The 15,890-nt window shown below is 40.3% G+C and overlaps 2 protein-coding genes across 2 annotated transcripts; both read left to right on the plus strand.

Annotated features, from left to right (window-relative positions):
• The first annotated feature begins 1,065 nt into the window (after positions 1-1,065).
• LOC139116848 (beta-1,3-galactosyltransferase 1-like) lies at positions 1,066-5,939 on the plus strand. The gene is made up of 2 exons (XM_070679558.1): positions 1,066-1,241; positions 3,994-5,939. Exon 2 carries the CDS (start codon positions 4,044-4,046, stop codon positions 5,061-5,063), a length of 1,020 nt encoding a protein of 339 aa, XP_070535659.1. The 5' UTR covers positions 1,066-1,241; positions 3,994-4,043; the 3' UTR covers positions 5,064-5,939.
• Positions 5,940-8,373: 2,434 nt separating this feature from the next.
• LOC139116849 (beta-1,3-galactosyltransferase 5-like) lies at positions 8,374-12,803 on the plus strand. Its single transcript, XM_070679559.1, has 2 exons — positions 8,374-8,518; positions 11,232-12,803. Exon 2 carries the CDS (start codon positions 11,264-11,266, stop codon positions 12,266-12,268), a length of 1,005 nt encoding a protein of 334 aa, XP_070535660.1. The 5' UTR covers positions 8,374-8,518; positions 11,232-11,263; the 3' UTR covers positions 12,269-12,803.
• Positions 12,804-15,890: the final 3,087 nt, after the last annotated feature.

Below are 15,890 nucleotides of genomic sequence, written 5' to 3' on the forward strand. Positions count from 1 at the left end.
GAACTTTCAACCATTCTCTTACAGAATCAAGAATAAAAATCAGGGGTCACAGTACAAAATTTGGTAAGCTTACTAGTGAAACAAATTACCTGACATTCACCGACATTTGAAATTTAAAATGGCCACCGTCCCTGTGTAAATTTTCGAAAAACTAAGACGGTGATATTTTTATTACTCAAGGAGCTTTAAAGTGAACTGCCACAAGTGGTAGATCGGAAAAAATTTGGGCAAGAGTTCCTTTGGGCACCCATACCTGGAAAACACTGTAATCGCGGACTGTACTCGGAAGAAGCACATCAAATACAACTTTTAGAGGGGTTTAGAATTAGGGTCATTGTTAGTTTTAGGGTTATCATACTTTAAAGTGTTGTTATGCACAAATTGAAGAAATCCATTTCAATCACTGCTGTCTTCAGCGTTATCAATCCCGTGTCCTTAAAATGTGTACAAAAGGGCGAATATTTAATAGTCTCTGAATAGGGTATAAAAAGACACTGTCCCCATTCACGAGAATTGATTCAGTAATATTGTTGTAAATTTGAACGTTTTACCAGCGCGACCTATATTTAGCCGCCAACCAGTTTGAAAGAGTTCATGTTGCTCGAGGGATATATCTCTACATTGTGCAACTGTTATTTAGGTGAGTGAAATGTCAGAAAGTATTAAGGGGCGTTAAAGTGGTTCTTAACTTGTCCAGTGTTATCGGAAACGTCAAACGTCAACGTGTACCCAAAGCTTGAACTAACACACTGCGTTTTTATCGCGTTTTGTTTTCAAAAGGTAACTCGGCTCTTTATCCAGGGTTTTCATTTTCTAACCGAATTCTGACAATGATGAAAGTGAACTTCAACCGCTCCGATATTTTTGTGCATGTGTTGACTCCGAATCTGGCCCTCTGTACCGCCATGAACCTCGTACACACACCGCGATTCCCGTTTTTATTTGCGACACTTTTGCAAACGATAAGAATCTGACGTATACATATCAGACCATTGATAGATTTATGAATATAATAACAAAAGGGATTGAATATTAACTCCGCTGACTCGATAACTTGATTAGCTCAGTATTCAGCGGTGTCTGGGTAATACCGGGGCACATTCAGTTCACGAGCTCGTCTTAGAGCCCTTTGGACAGACGAATCGGAGATTTGGAGCTTGTCTCGATCCTCAACTCGAGAAGATACTATGTCGATAAGAAACGTATGTTTCGAAAAGGTCCTCAGAAATCGTTATCTTAAGGTAATGTTGAACAAGATGAATTTTAGGGGTCACCTTTCATATTTGATCATCGCGTGAGTTTCTTAACCCAGTAGAATCCCTATCTTAAAAACAAAGGTAATTAATTTTTTTCCCTTCGTCTCTCAACCGAACTATGAAGATATTGTTATACATAATGATTTCAAAAGTTACTATAGTTGTATCTGTTCTACATTAACAGCATGGTTTGTAAGTTTGTGCAATGTGAGGAGCCATGTTTATTCTTGCCGCGGTCACATACCTGAGGCGTGACACAACTCGCATCCCTTTTCGTACACGCGTAGAGTCCGGCCATATGACAGGACATGATAGTGCTATCGACCTCTGGTCACTGCCTGTCGCGTTTCTCAGGCACAGCTGTCAAAAACAGCCATTTGAAGTATCACATGTTGATTTTGCTAACAGTACAATTTCGAGAGCTACGTAGAAAAAAATATCGAAATTCGTCTTAACGTATCTAGGTTTAGTAAGAGAGACCGAAGTTTGGTGAACAAGAAGACAATAAAACTGGCTGATGAGTACGATGCTTTTGAAGCATCAGTTTATAGACATAATATATCTTCAGTGAACTTTAAACCATAAAGCGATGCCCCGTATCCGTGCCCCTCGGAAAGGTCGTGCCGTCCTTATCAAATAGTATATGAAATGCGAATTCACTGACAAGCAAAACGTGGTACTAGATCCCCCGTATAATTGCATTGTGTTTTCCTTTTCTGTCAGTGCATACTGCCTACTACTTTGCGTGTCGGTGTGATTTTTACCGCTCCATGAATTGTGATCAGTCGGCACATTTGTCTGTCCGTTATTCTCGAAATCTACTTATCTTCCATCCAAGTATATTCGCGATGGGTGCGTTAGTTGACTCAACGTGCCAGTTTAGCCATAGACAGTAGAGATGCCCCCTCTACTGACTATGCTTCGTCATTCTTCTTGTTTGTGCATCTCTCTGTCTCTCAGCGTATACCTCTCTGTCTGGCTACTGGTCAGATATGCAACTCTGTCTGTAGGCCCATCCTATTATCTCACTGCCATCCTATTGCTCTTTCTGCTATTCAGTCACGCAATCACTCGTTCTCTTCTTCTCTATATTCACATGTGTCTGTCTATCTGGTTATATCGCTACCTGCCAGTCTGAGTGGACATTTCTCTGTTCTGTCTTCAAATTAGTCAATAGATGTTCGTGCAGCTCTATCTATCTGTCTGTCTGTCTGTACTTCAGCCCTAACTATCTATCTCTCCGTCTGACTACAAAACATTATCGTAAGTGTACGACAACTATATGACTTTATCATATTGATAACGAAATTTTACCGCCGCGGCTACTGCTTTGTAAAACTGGAAGCCCTTTTCTCTTCGTAGCCACTGTTTGCTCCAGCACGGTTGGACCAAAGATTTCCACAAGCAAATTACATATAATGACATGTTCAAGTCTGTATTTGGTACATCTTTCCGTCCCTTGTAACACTTTGTATAATTATCCTTTCCGTGTTAACATTTTCAGTCCTTTCGTTTGTGCATTTTTTCATTTTATCGCCATTTTTACTGGTAAGCTGATGCGTCGTATACACGTAGATTTTCCCGATAATATCCGTCATAAACACGAATTACAGATAAGCGATATCAGAAAGATCTTTATCAGGATTTAATGTCACTTGTCAATGTCACTTGTCAATCTCTCTGTAATAAATTAAAGGACAAACGTTACGAGGGAGTTAAGTAAGTAAGATAAGATATTTTAAAACGTGTTTTAGATTTTGTATATTTGTCCGTCAATGTGACAAATTTCAACCGTAACATTATTTACGCCCACGAGAAATGTTTTCGAAGCTCGAACACAAGCCATGAAATCAGCAATCTTTTGTGTGTCTTTTTGATGGAATACAACATGTTTATCCATGATGATAAGTTACGGTTTAGTACCTTTCAAAGGTTTTAAATATTAAACAAGCACCAAAGATATTTTTTTGTTTTAAATTTAATATTTAATCATGAAGTGAAACTTTGATTGCTGGTATGTCAACTATAAAACTGAAACATTATGTCTACATTACTGTAAACATGTAAAACAAAACGAAAATATACAAAAACAGAACAATTCGAATTCAGAGAGCGTGACAGGAAGAGACAGGGTAGAATAATAAAATCAAGCGAATGAGTTCAAGGTGTATCCTTCACACCGTGTCTCACCAGGCCTGAAAGTTTAGCCGCAAAATAATCGACTCTGTTCTCCATATTAAATACATAGTATTCATCCAGGAAAACAAATAGCATTTCAGTCAAATGTCATAGGATTGAAGGGTGACCTTGATCCGGTCAAGAATAATGAATTTTCCATTTTCAAAATTGTGTATTTCACTTAGAAAGTGAGATAGTAAGTATCTGTTGATGTTATGTTGTCACTGTAAATTCGAAATACATATTGCTAGATTTCTTTTACATATTTACTCTCCGATAAAGTGTATTCAAGATTTTGTTCTTAAGAGCAAGTGCGACGTTTCAAGTTGTTCAAATTAAAAGTTTTGGCGATCGCGATGCATCCGATGACAGGAACGTTCTGAAAAACAGAGCGAAATCAAAAAATTGTCAACTAATAAAAATCGTAAGAATGAGTATACAGGGCGCTTCCTCTACCGACTCTCGGGCGCCCTCTCTAATATCTGTCACTTTACCATTCGTTTTCTCGTGACCGTTTCACGTTGTGATGTAACTGTACTTTCTTTCTTTCTTTTATCAGGAATAAATCTAACAGATACTCCCGCCGATAGAAGTGTGTTTTTTCAAAGAATGTCACAGACTCGTATTGTACTAGTCATTCTTGTTGTTTTTGTAACGACCAATCTCGTATTCTTGATATTCGTCACAAGCGGAAATTATGTAGGCTTGTTCAAGGGCGGGAAAACAAAGAAAAGAAGTCACTACTTCGCCAACATCAACCATCTATCAGGCAAATCTGTGAGCATTGACGCAATCGGTCACGAGACGGCGAACGAGAACCACTGTGATGGAGACGTGTTCCTATTTACCATGGTAACCAGCAGTAATGTGAATTACCAACAGAGGAGAGCCATTCGTGAAACTTGGGCGTCTGAAAAGAGTGTAGATGGAAAAACCGTGGCAACTGTATTTCTTGTTGCTAGGAGACCAGACAGCGAACTGATGAAGACTATTGAGGCTGAGAGTAAGGCATATCGTGACATCATTGTCTTTGATTTTCATGAAAGCTACCTGAACTTGACACTGAAGACCTTGCTTGGCTTTAAATGGATCTCTGAACACTGCAGAAACGTCCGGTATATTCTAAAGACGGACGATGACGTATTTGTGAATTACCAGGCGCTGATACGAGATCTCGTGAAACGACCGCGAGAAAACCTCGCTTTGGGTCAAATTTTGAACAACATAACGGTTTCAAGAGACCACAAAAACAAATGGTACACCTCAGTGAAAGACTACCCAAACCATTCATATCCGCCATATTTGGTAGGAACAGGCTACATTCTGTCACGTGACCTGATTGACAAAGTTGGAAAACTAGCGCCATCTTTACAGTTCTTGAATTGGGAAGACGTATTTGTTGGTATATGTTTACATCATCTTGGAGTGAAATTAACAAACGACAAAAGATTTGATCATTTCAACGTGTTCAATTTTTACTCGGACAAGGATAAGTGTTTGCTAAACTATACGTTCACGTCACATAATGTCTTCTTCCGAAGACAACTAGAGTTGTGGCGAGTACTATTAAGACGGAGACGATATCCAAGACGGCATCCATGTGATGGTGTTATTGTGCCTGAAACTTAATTCCCCTGGGTTAGATGAAGGGTGCATGCAATTTAAACCCGAGGAAGCAGGTGGCTTGTTGAATAGTAAATGATGAAAATGTGGAATTAATTGACATCATTATTCAGGAGGAAGTATACACTCACTGGGTAAAATTTCATGGGGCAAGCTCCACACATAGGCATGCATGATAAAGGTATATCGTACCATAGTCCCTCGTCCACTGTGATTGTACAGTCAAAGAGACTCGCACTCGATAACATAGTGCGAGCAGATGTGAAGTGGCTCGTGGCATGGGGACGGCTGCGAGACGATTGCCATAGCGCCCCCATCGGTGAAACCAGACGTTGTACCCCTGACTGTGAAGCTGTAAAAGGCGCCTACAACTGACAGAAGGCTAAATGCTGAACAATTTCTGGTAAAACGGCAATTTTGAACATTGCATAATCCAAAGAACGGAAACTTAGCATTGCAATATGACTTGCTTTATGAAATAAAGAATCAACATTAACTGAATTTCGATGCATGGATTTTACCGTTCTTTCATACAAAAATAATACAAGCTACATTTAATATATTCGTGATAGTAAGCACTCCTTGACATGCAAATACTTCCATTGGATGGTCGTTAGGCTGCTGTCCCTAATATCTGGTACTTTTCGGAAATTATGTCATTGGCATGTTTCTGTGTTATATCTACAAGAAGACGATCGTGGCGATCAGGAGGTCGATTACTCAGATATTTTCAGTCAACAATAAAATAAATCACACCTCAGATAAAAAGAAAAAAATAACTGACATGACGTCAAAGGGGCGTTTTCTTTCACGATTGTAACAGATCGCAATGACGCAGTGACAGAGACGCGGGAATAGCTGTGTAGCCACATGCGACCCCTACTCTGCAGTGAAAAAAAAGCTAGACTTCACTGAAAAACATTGCCACCTTGAAAACCTGATTGATGTGGTTCATTCTGCGCACGCATATCGCGCAGTTATTTTTTTCAATGTATGCAAGTTATCACGGATCAAGTAGCTTCGTAAAGTACGTACTATTTGTGCATACACTTTACATAAAAAAACATGTCGAAGCTGATGGATTGCTATACGACAACTGTAGGATAAATACAGTTTATAATGTTGGCCTCCGGAAGGCGGCGGTTCATGCATTTTACACCCTGTCCCCGCGAACATCGATTGGGATCGTGTTTTCTTCTTCAGCTAGTCGTCATCTCCAAGTTCAAGGTCAGTTGAATCAAGATAAAATGACACCATGAAACGCTTCTCATCGTCTCTTCAGCTGCAGAGTAAACAACTTTGATAGATGCAGCGCACATTCAGATTTCTCCGGGTGGCAGAAGACTTTGACGTCACCGTCGCGTGAGACTGGACATCCATGTGAAAGGTCATGGATGAAGTAGTAGTTGTTGCCATGACTACAAGTCGGTGGCACAGTCGGGTAAAGTTCGAATGTATTTGAGTCCATGATTCTGGCGTAAACTGGTCTTTGGTATCTTATGTGCGATTGTGTGACGTTCTCTAGGTGTGATGATGATCCTAGGGTCAACAATAATTGGGAGCTTGGTTCAGTGAAGGTCAGATCAATTTGATACCACACAAATCGAAACACCAATCTTGGTCACTGCCGACAGGTTGATAATTTGAGCAAATTCATACTGGATATACTGTGAGGAGAAACGGTTCACGCAGTCACGACGCTAGAATACATCCCACGGTGACAGTGTTACATTCGCTACCGGATTGCAATAAGCGTACCTGACACTGGTACCATACCCGAGCACATGTGACATCGAAATACTGAAGGGGGAGCTGTCTCCTATGGTGTAACAATACAATAAAAATCACATCTTTGCCTTGAACCCTATTGTACAGCAATAAGTACGAATACTGAATTGTGTTAAACGCTGAAGTACGATAAGCAGTATTAGGTTATATCCACACCCGCTACATTCCAGTGACAGTTGCCACGACATGGTTTTAAAAACTGTCAGATCAAGACATTTATATGAAAATATCGTAAAAATTAAATTCTTTGTGAAGAAACGCATTGTTTTCGTCATTACAGAAATTTGTATCAATGCATTGTTTATCCAAAGACAAAACCATTGTTCACCGCGAATCTTCAACTGTATAGGTGCTCAAATACTGTCATTTCCAATTTCATAGAAAACTTTCTTTTTATCCACGAAATTAGACAGAAATGCTTGCACAATTAAAAAGTTATGGGGAAAGACCGTATGCAAATGCGCATGCGTCGTAAGATGACTTACGAAGGCTGTTATCAAATCGAGGAATGGCAACGTGATTGAGCATTCCCAACTTTGAGAACATAGAACAAACTGATGCAGACGACGAGAGAAATCATGTTGTACCAATCAAAAGTTTGCAACCGACAGCGATGCGTATACGATGACGTAACGTGTGTGCACTGTTCACAACGCTTTGACGTTCTCCCTGTCTTGTCCTGTCTCTGGTGACAATAGTTGATGACGTTTTCATTATCTTTGCCTTTCAAAACAAGCATACATTTAATTTCTGATTCTTCTACCTACAGAGTGTTGAAAAACCAATTGTGAATCTTGCAAATACAACTCGTTAGTTCAGCGCACTCATTGAAACATTTTTAAAATCAGCTGGTATACCAGGCCAGACCACAAATGGCCCGCCAACACAAGCACGGGAACATTACAAACATACATGTTATGTTGAGAGAAGTTCAGGATTTGTAATTTGGACTTTATTCTGGAGGTGTAAAACAACGCTACTTTTTATCACAAACGACTCATTTTTTAAAAAACACACTGAAAATTCCGACTAGGCATTTCGCCTTGACGTTAATTTTCAAAGAAAAATAAAACATACCGAAAAAAATCATCGAGTGTTACAGCCAATAGAGATGTAATCTGCCATTTAAAGTTTAAACGATTGATGAATGAGTGAATGAATGAATGAACAAATGAATGAATGACATCATGAATGGATGATTCATATTTTCATTGATTGTGAAAATAAACTTTGCCTTGTGTGACTAAGTGACGTAATAGGATACTGACGTCAGAAGAGCCGGCCACAAATTGTCGTTTACACGTGGAAAATTTATCTACAGACGAATAGTTTTCTGCATGACTGAAATATTTCAAAATTTACAGTGTCAACTAGACATTCTTGCCTGAGTAAACATCGTCAGTGGCGGGGCAATGTATCGAGGTCGGGCAAATAAAGACTGTAAACAATGAGTGTCTTGAACAAAGAAACAAAGTTAAATATTGCAGAAGTATTCAACTGATTATACAGATCATTAACCTATTCGGTCATTTTCACTAGCGACCGTACAGTTGGCGAGCAACATTGGCGTATTCACACATTTCACGTGGTTTTATCGTCTTGTGAAAGGCTCTCAACTGTCGTTATATTGTGGGTGGAGGGCAGCAACGTGTCATCATTTTGACGAACCTGAGGTAAGCAACCCTTCTGTCTATCCGAATCAGGGTCTGATCCTGTCACCGCGTTGCGTTTCTTTGTCTTTTGAGCGAGCAAGTGACACGCGGAAGAATCTGACCTTTGTTCACATATCTTTTATGGTTCTATCCTGTGTATAATCATAGGCAGTAGTTTCTCTTCTGTCTATGGTATAATACGTCTTAAAGGACCGTATTTTGAAATTTTCTCAATATGAGGGGGACCGTTTAATTGTCGAGGATGGAGGATATTGTGCTGTCGATCTCCCATTTAAAAAGGAAAAACATTTATTGCAGAACTCAAAGCCGGAAAACAAGTAAAATACAAAAGCATTTTTCTTCCCACTCCGAAAGAGGAAGGTTAAAATGTTAAATATCAAGTGTGATATTTGAAGCGCCACCTGTGGCGACACAAAGATATGTTTGAGCGATCTTTTTAAAGTTCAGAGGCTACAGAGTTTATTTTTCTTCATTTATTATCCGTTACTCCCCTGTGGTGGTTGATCAGTTTTATGAACCACAGTTGTTCAAAATTTCCTGGTTACAGTGGTATTCGACTTTTTTGAATGACTCACTTTTTAATTCTTTTCTTTAGTGTCTTGAACACATCAAATATCGTAATCAAAGGTCAAGTTCTACTGCGGTGTAGTAAAATTTTACAGAAGGGAACCCTTCTGCACGTATAGCGCTGATCGCAAATGACGTCACTGTTCTCTCTCATTAATATGCATAAATAAACATTTGTCCGCATTTTCCGCATGAACGACGAAAATAAAACCTGCGAGTGTTAGAAAGGCTATTTAGCGTCACATTTATTCGTATTAATTGATGACTGAGACTACAAGCTGCAACAACAGCCGCGCATACAACGACAAAATTTGTCCGAATTTCAGCATATTTGTCCGAAAGTCGCGCGCGTGCAGCTATATTTAGTAACAAACCGAAATCGCGGTCAACGCTATTAACGTTGAATCCATCCATCTGTAGGTTTGATTGACCTTCGGAGCAGTGCCAATTATTGATTTGATGGGCTTGTTATTGATTCTTGGTATATTTTCTGAATTATCAATAAGGTGCTGTCAATCATATCATGATGATGACGTCGACATTCTTGGTCTGACGTGCAACCAGAATCGCTAAGCCTCTTGAGTGAGGATGGGTAACATATTGTGTGATTGAACCCGTAAACACATATGAAAGAGAGAAAGATGGGAAAATAAATTGTTGTATAAGTACTCGTTATGGAAAATTGTTTTATGACGTGGAGACCCCTTCAGGAAATAACAACTTGAAGGTTGAACAACATCGATTACGGTCCACCTTTGACAACAGCTCAAGTAGAATCACATTTTTGCAAAATATTGAGTCGCTAGGTTGATGGGTTTTTTTTCATTTTATCTCACTGACAGTATATCATCGTCTGTCTGTCTGTGTCTGTGTCTTATTTTCTGTGTCTGTGTGTCTTGTGTGCCTGTATACGTGTTTTGCAAGCCAAAGCTATTCATTAATCTTCCAATACCAAGCAACCAGTCGTTGTTGCCGACTTCCTTTTTTACAAAATTATCAGGATTGACGACGAGACACATCTTAAATTTATGGCCCAGTCTCGCAACCTTTGAACAAACGCATTGAAGAAACATCCAAATCAATTATTAAAAGAGTATTTCCGTTTGCATGACAAATGTTTAGACAATCATTGTAGATAACGCAAACAAGCTGCAACTCTGAAAAAACCGTCTTATTGCTCATGTCGCCTTCCTCGTGTTATACCCGGCTAAATCATCACACTGGACGCCGCAGACCCGGCAGGAATGAAGCAATGTAGAAAACGACAATGATCTCAGACAGGTGACGTACGCGATCGATTACGAGAATAAAGACAAGAAATAACATTGACACTTCCTTGTTGGCGCCTTTGAAATCGCGGTGATTTAATTCTCGTGACTAAAGACGATTTGATGCAATTTTAATTTCATCGACAGGTGTTTTATCAGACAGGTGACCGTACAACTATGTTACAGATAATGAGGCGACGCGCTTGTTGTAACGTTGATGTTTTTTTGGGAGAATATCATTGACATTCAATGATCTTGAATTTATCTGTTTAACGGTATCGTTCTTTACATAGCCAACATGTGAAAACGCTTCGCGACCGGTGGACTAAAATAAAAAGTGAGAGCAAGTTGGAAAATCACGGTCATTAAACTATCTGTCTGTGACACCCAGCGTGGGCGCCCTGTCTCCATGGATATTACATACCCAACAGCTGTAACTATTGGTGTCTTTTTTCCATCAGAGTGTTTCAGTTCGTAAAATAATTCCTGTTCCACTCCCAAAATTCATGTCTATTTGCCTAGAGATCAAATTTTCACAACGGCCAGTATACGTGTGCAACATCCCTATGATTGTTGAAAACTTTTATAAAGTAGGATTTATATACCATCAACGACATTGTATAATGTACACGATCATGCGTCGTGTTTACCAGTCTAATGTTTTGTATCATAAAATGAAAAATTACCACGGATTAAAGCTTCACTTATACTTTCCAATCACATGTTACTTTGCTGTGGTACATCATAGTTTGACTTCGCTGTACTATATTCTACTCAGTATTGAACTTGTTCTTTTTAACAAATTGATGTGCTGTATTAACAACGCAATGTGAAGTGTAAAATTGTCGCTGTGACTTTCTTAATCTGATTTCTCCTAGGCCGTCTTTTCGACAGTCACAGCATACTTCAGATGGAAACAGAGAAGTATGTCCTCTTCATCGTCATCTTCGGCTTTGTGAACGTTGCATTTTACATTCTGATGGTGTACTCGAGAACACCGCTTGCAAACCCGGTCCTTGTCGAACGGATGAGAGCCCGGCACCCTATTTACAGGAACACCAATCCACTGTCACGGCAGAAAGTCAACATAGAAGGTTACAGATATATCATCAACGAAGAAGCCGCTTGCAGCGGCAGTGTTTCACTATTGAGTATGATAACCAGCACAAATGGGAACTTCTGGCAGAGGGGCGTCATTCGCAAGACGTGGGCGACCACGAAAGAAGTCGACGGTGAGGGCGTAGTGACGTTGTTCCTGCTGGCGAAGAGCGACGACAGACGAACGATGGAAAGCGTTCGTGAAGAGAGCAGACTGTACGGAGACATCATCCTGTTTGATTTTCAGGAAAGTTATCTGAACTTGACCCTTAAAACACTGCTGGGGTTTCGCTGGATCGAGGATTTTTGCGGGAACGCCAGGTTTGTTCTGAAAACAGACGACGATGTCTTCTTGAACTACAATGCCTTAATGAGAGACTTGCTCATGCGCCCTAATAAAAATCTCGCATTGGGACAAATATTCGAGAACTCGACAGCCGTTCGAGACGACACTAACAAATGGTACACTTCTAGAAACGATTACGCTAATGACAAATACCCGCCATTTTTAGTCGGAACTGGGTACGTGCTCTCGAGAGACGTTGTCGGGAAAATTTTAAACGTGGCACCGTCGCTGACTTTCCTGAACTGGGAAGATGTCTTTGTTGGCATCTGCTTGCAGAAGCTCGGGATACCATTAACTCATGATAGCAGATTTTATGAATTTGAACATTATAGGTTTATAACTATTGAAGAAAAATGCAATCTCCGTGTGCTATTCAAAATACACCACGTCAACATGCAGAAGCAAAGATATCTATGGTCAGCGTTGACGAATCTTTCGCGGGACTCGCAACACAGCGCATGCGCTGGCTAAAGAAATCGGGAACGAACAGTGCGGACGCCTTCTCTGTAAATTGTTACGAACTGCCAAACGAGGAGCAATAATTCCGACATTCTCAAATCGTGTACTTTATTGTCTGACATCTTTTGGGACATCTTTGTAACAATCTGTGTTGTATGCGAGTCATTTTATCTACCCCGGCTGAACATGCCATCCACGTCATCACGTGCGACTTTCATCCTTCCAGGTGTTACTTTTACGTCCCTGGATGTGACTTTGACAATGTCATACGGATTTTGCTTTACATATATTATGATGGATAGTCAATTTGTCTTTGACTGACAATATAGATGCATCACTTTGCAGTACAGAGCTTCCGTTTACTATGCATGGCTGGTACATGCAACAATTATTATGATCCATACCTTGTACGTGATTTCCACTTCAAGTAACTGTGTTTTCACTTTAAACGTTAATTCTCTAGCGTGTTACGTACAAAACATGGCTGCCAACCGCAGTTGCTATTCTACCGACATAAAATTTAAAGATATTTAATAACTTGAAAGAAGGGGAGTTTTTTCTACTGTACATGCTTCATCATCACTTCAAGGTCCACGATAAAGTTTACGAGTTGCGCCCCTCAATTTCGCCCTAACTTATAGGTCGGAACACTACTACCGAGAGATTCTCAGGTTGAATGACGTATCATAAATCACTGCAAGATTGTTCAAACAACGCTTGTGTGGCACATTGTGAACATAATTGTGTCGACTAACTTCTTGGCAAAGTCATGTTGTGCTCTCTCTCTCTCTCTCTCTCTCTCTCTCTCTCTCTCTCTCTCTCTCTCTCTCTCTCTGAGATGTTTAACATGTGGCGTATTGTTTGATCGCTTCGCCAACTCGTTCCTCACCAATACGACAGCATCAGTGTTATCAAAGGCACTTTATCTAAGGTTTCACAAACATTATGGGTCACCTATATCGGTCGAGAACCAAAAAAATGACAAAAGGTACGCATCCCGATACGATCTGTAGATATTTCGCTATATATTCCGATATTATCTTCGAATTCAGAAGAAAGCGCACCTCTCTATTAGAGGCCGAAGATGGCCGGCGTTTCAGCGATTGACATAACCAATCGTGATCCAGATACAAATAACATGACTTGAACCGTCGCTTTCCTGGTTGATCATTGGCTGCACACCGCCTTTGAAATTATTGTTATTTACTTTCGTCGATATTGATCAATATCACGTCAAATCTCCGAGACGCTGCTCCGTTTTAACTGAAAAATTCAATACACAATTCCTGTCGGCTTTGCAAACCAGCTGATAATCACGACTTGTTGGCACAAACAATGTAGGGATCAAGAAGTGACATATGGCTGGAAAGAATTTGCTCCGATTTCAAATTCTTGAATCGCCATTCTATGATTATTTTCTAATACAAAATTGTTTGCTACTGTATAGGGCGTTCTTATGTCATACATATATATGAAGTACCTGCAATTCTTTTCAGGATGTCAAAGACCGGTTCTAACCACATTCCTTAAGTTAGGTTTAAAGAGAAAGTTAAAACTTTGAGCAAATTATAATGTAGCTGGAGAGCGTTATCAACAAGTGGTCTGGTGTCCTTTGAGACGTTCCTGAAAATTCATATACTCGCAGTGTACACACCGGTGGAAACAAAATCCATGCCAGTGTACAAAGAAACCAGCAAATAGAATGAAAATAGCATGCATTGTCTGACAAATACATATATCACCAGTCCCTCACAAAAACATTATCATACTAAAAAGCAAATAAACGTACATCCTATGGATACACACACACACACACACACTCTCTCTCTCTCTCTCTCTCTCTCTCTCTCTCTCTCTCTCTCTCTCTCTCTCTCTCTCTCTCTCTCTCTCTCAACCGTCACACTTTGCTAGTTTCGTCGCTTTTTCACTTCCCCATCGTTTCATGCCGAGCGACTCAGGTCTCAAAAATTCAACGAACCGAGTAGAATTTTTTATTTCGTCATTTTACACTGCGATTGTCCTCCATTTTGTCCGTCATCAATAATCAAGTGTCTGTTCTCCATCTCAGGCTCCTGCTTTTTGATATTGAATATGATAGTAAGGAACACTTAACAGCATTCACCCGATTAATCCAGAGAAGGACAGACCATCGAGAGACCGCCTACCGCACACAGTGGGAAGACGTTTTGACAGGTGCAGACTGGGCCATTGACACGTGCTGTAAGTTGTACACTTCAACACTGCCTATGTAGGACCTTGCCCCAGGGATATGCAATATTTCGTGTCCACCTTGTTAACCGACACCCCGATGTTGCCCTCTGAGGGCGATATGACTAAAGCGTAGATCTAATTCATAAGATATGTATCTCGTTCTGGCTCTTGAATATTTTGCTTTTCTCCGTCGTTGACGACAATGTGCAGGCCAGCTTCTCAAGTTCAACCTCCACCCCCCCCCCCCCGATGCTGTTATTGCCACTTTCGGCTATGCTGCGATGAGACCTTTTAGAACCTGTTAATTAAGGCTGCGATAAGCTGTAATTTGTATGTGCAGATATCGTGAGCATCATCTCGATTTCTGAGTAGACAATAGTGTCCTGATAATATTCAGGCGAGAATGGCCTGGCTCTTCTGCGCCTGCGCAGAAGTTCCTATCGCGGGCAATGATCGCGGCGCCGAATCGACGCATTTCATGAGGTTTTGTCAGTCAAGACGGGAAAACACTTGTAACGTGCAAATTATTTAAATAGCTATCCCGACGCACATGTTGTAGCTCTTCCCCTAGGTTGATAAACAGTCTTAGCATTTAAAAATATTATGCAAAGTTCAACATGTAATATAAAGCATTGATTCGCAACGATGTTAATTTTGTTAATCTTAATAGTTTTTGGTTATTATACTCCATCGAACATGATGAACACTCTACCAACCGGTAGCACCTACTCTCGACCAGCCTGCCGGCACAGCACATAAATGCATTAAGTTTCAATCTCTCTCGGTAAAAATACAGGCTCCACGTGAGGTACATGTATTTATGTAAGGAGTAGCGCTGACCGATATTGCTGCGTTGATAATGCAAGCTTAAAAAATAATCGTCCTTAAAAATAATGACTTTGTCGCCATAAGATGTACCAGGCTTCATATAAAACTGAATGAACCACAGATCAAACAGTGTAGGCTTGCTGCGAAATGGTGTTCGATCTTACGGTGTACACCCTCGTTTCTACTCTGTAGAGGACGATCGTTAGAAGCTGATATTAAACCCCAGGCACCCTCTCGGCTCCGACCCTACACCGTCAAATCACACAACCCGGGGTTGCGAACCCAAATTACTCTCGACCAACCGAACAACTCAATAGTTCAACCAAATGACACATTCACATGGAATGACCGGCGGGAATTCTCTTTCCTTTTCAAATCTTCCAATTTTGAAAAAAATCCAGGAAACTTAAGTCGGGAATAGTTGACGCTGTATACGTATAGCCGGGGATAGCCTGTGTTTTTATGGCGCCATGACGGCAAATTCTGTCAATAGCCAAAGGTTTTCTTAAGAAAGAATACTCATCAACTGAGCTTAGGAAAAAACAGTCTTTAATATTTTACAATATTGATTCCTGCCTTTTGTATATCGATTGTA

This window comes from Ptychodera flava, chromosome 18 (genome assembly GCF_041260155.1).
Source record: "Ptychodera flava strain L36383 chromosome 18, AS_Pfla_20210202, whole genome shotgun sequence".
Lineage (NCBI taxonomy): Eukaryota > Metazoa > Hemichordata > Enteropneusta > Ptychoderidae > Ptychodera > Ptychodera flava.

Excerpts from the sequence above, each read along its gene's own strand:
- LOC139116848 (XM_070679558.1), top strand. The coding sequence starts at position 4,044 with ATGTCACAGACTCGTATTGTACTAGTCATTCTTGTTGTTTTTGTAACG.
- LOC139116849 (XM_070679559.1), top strand. The coding sequence starts at position 11,264 with ATGGAAACAGAGAAGTATGTCCTCTTCATCGTCATCTTCGGCTTTGTG.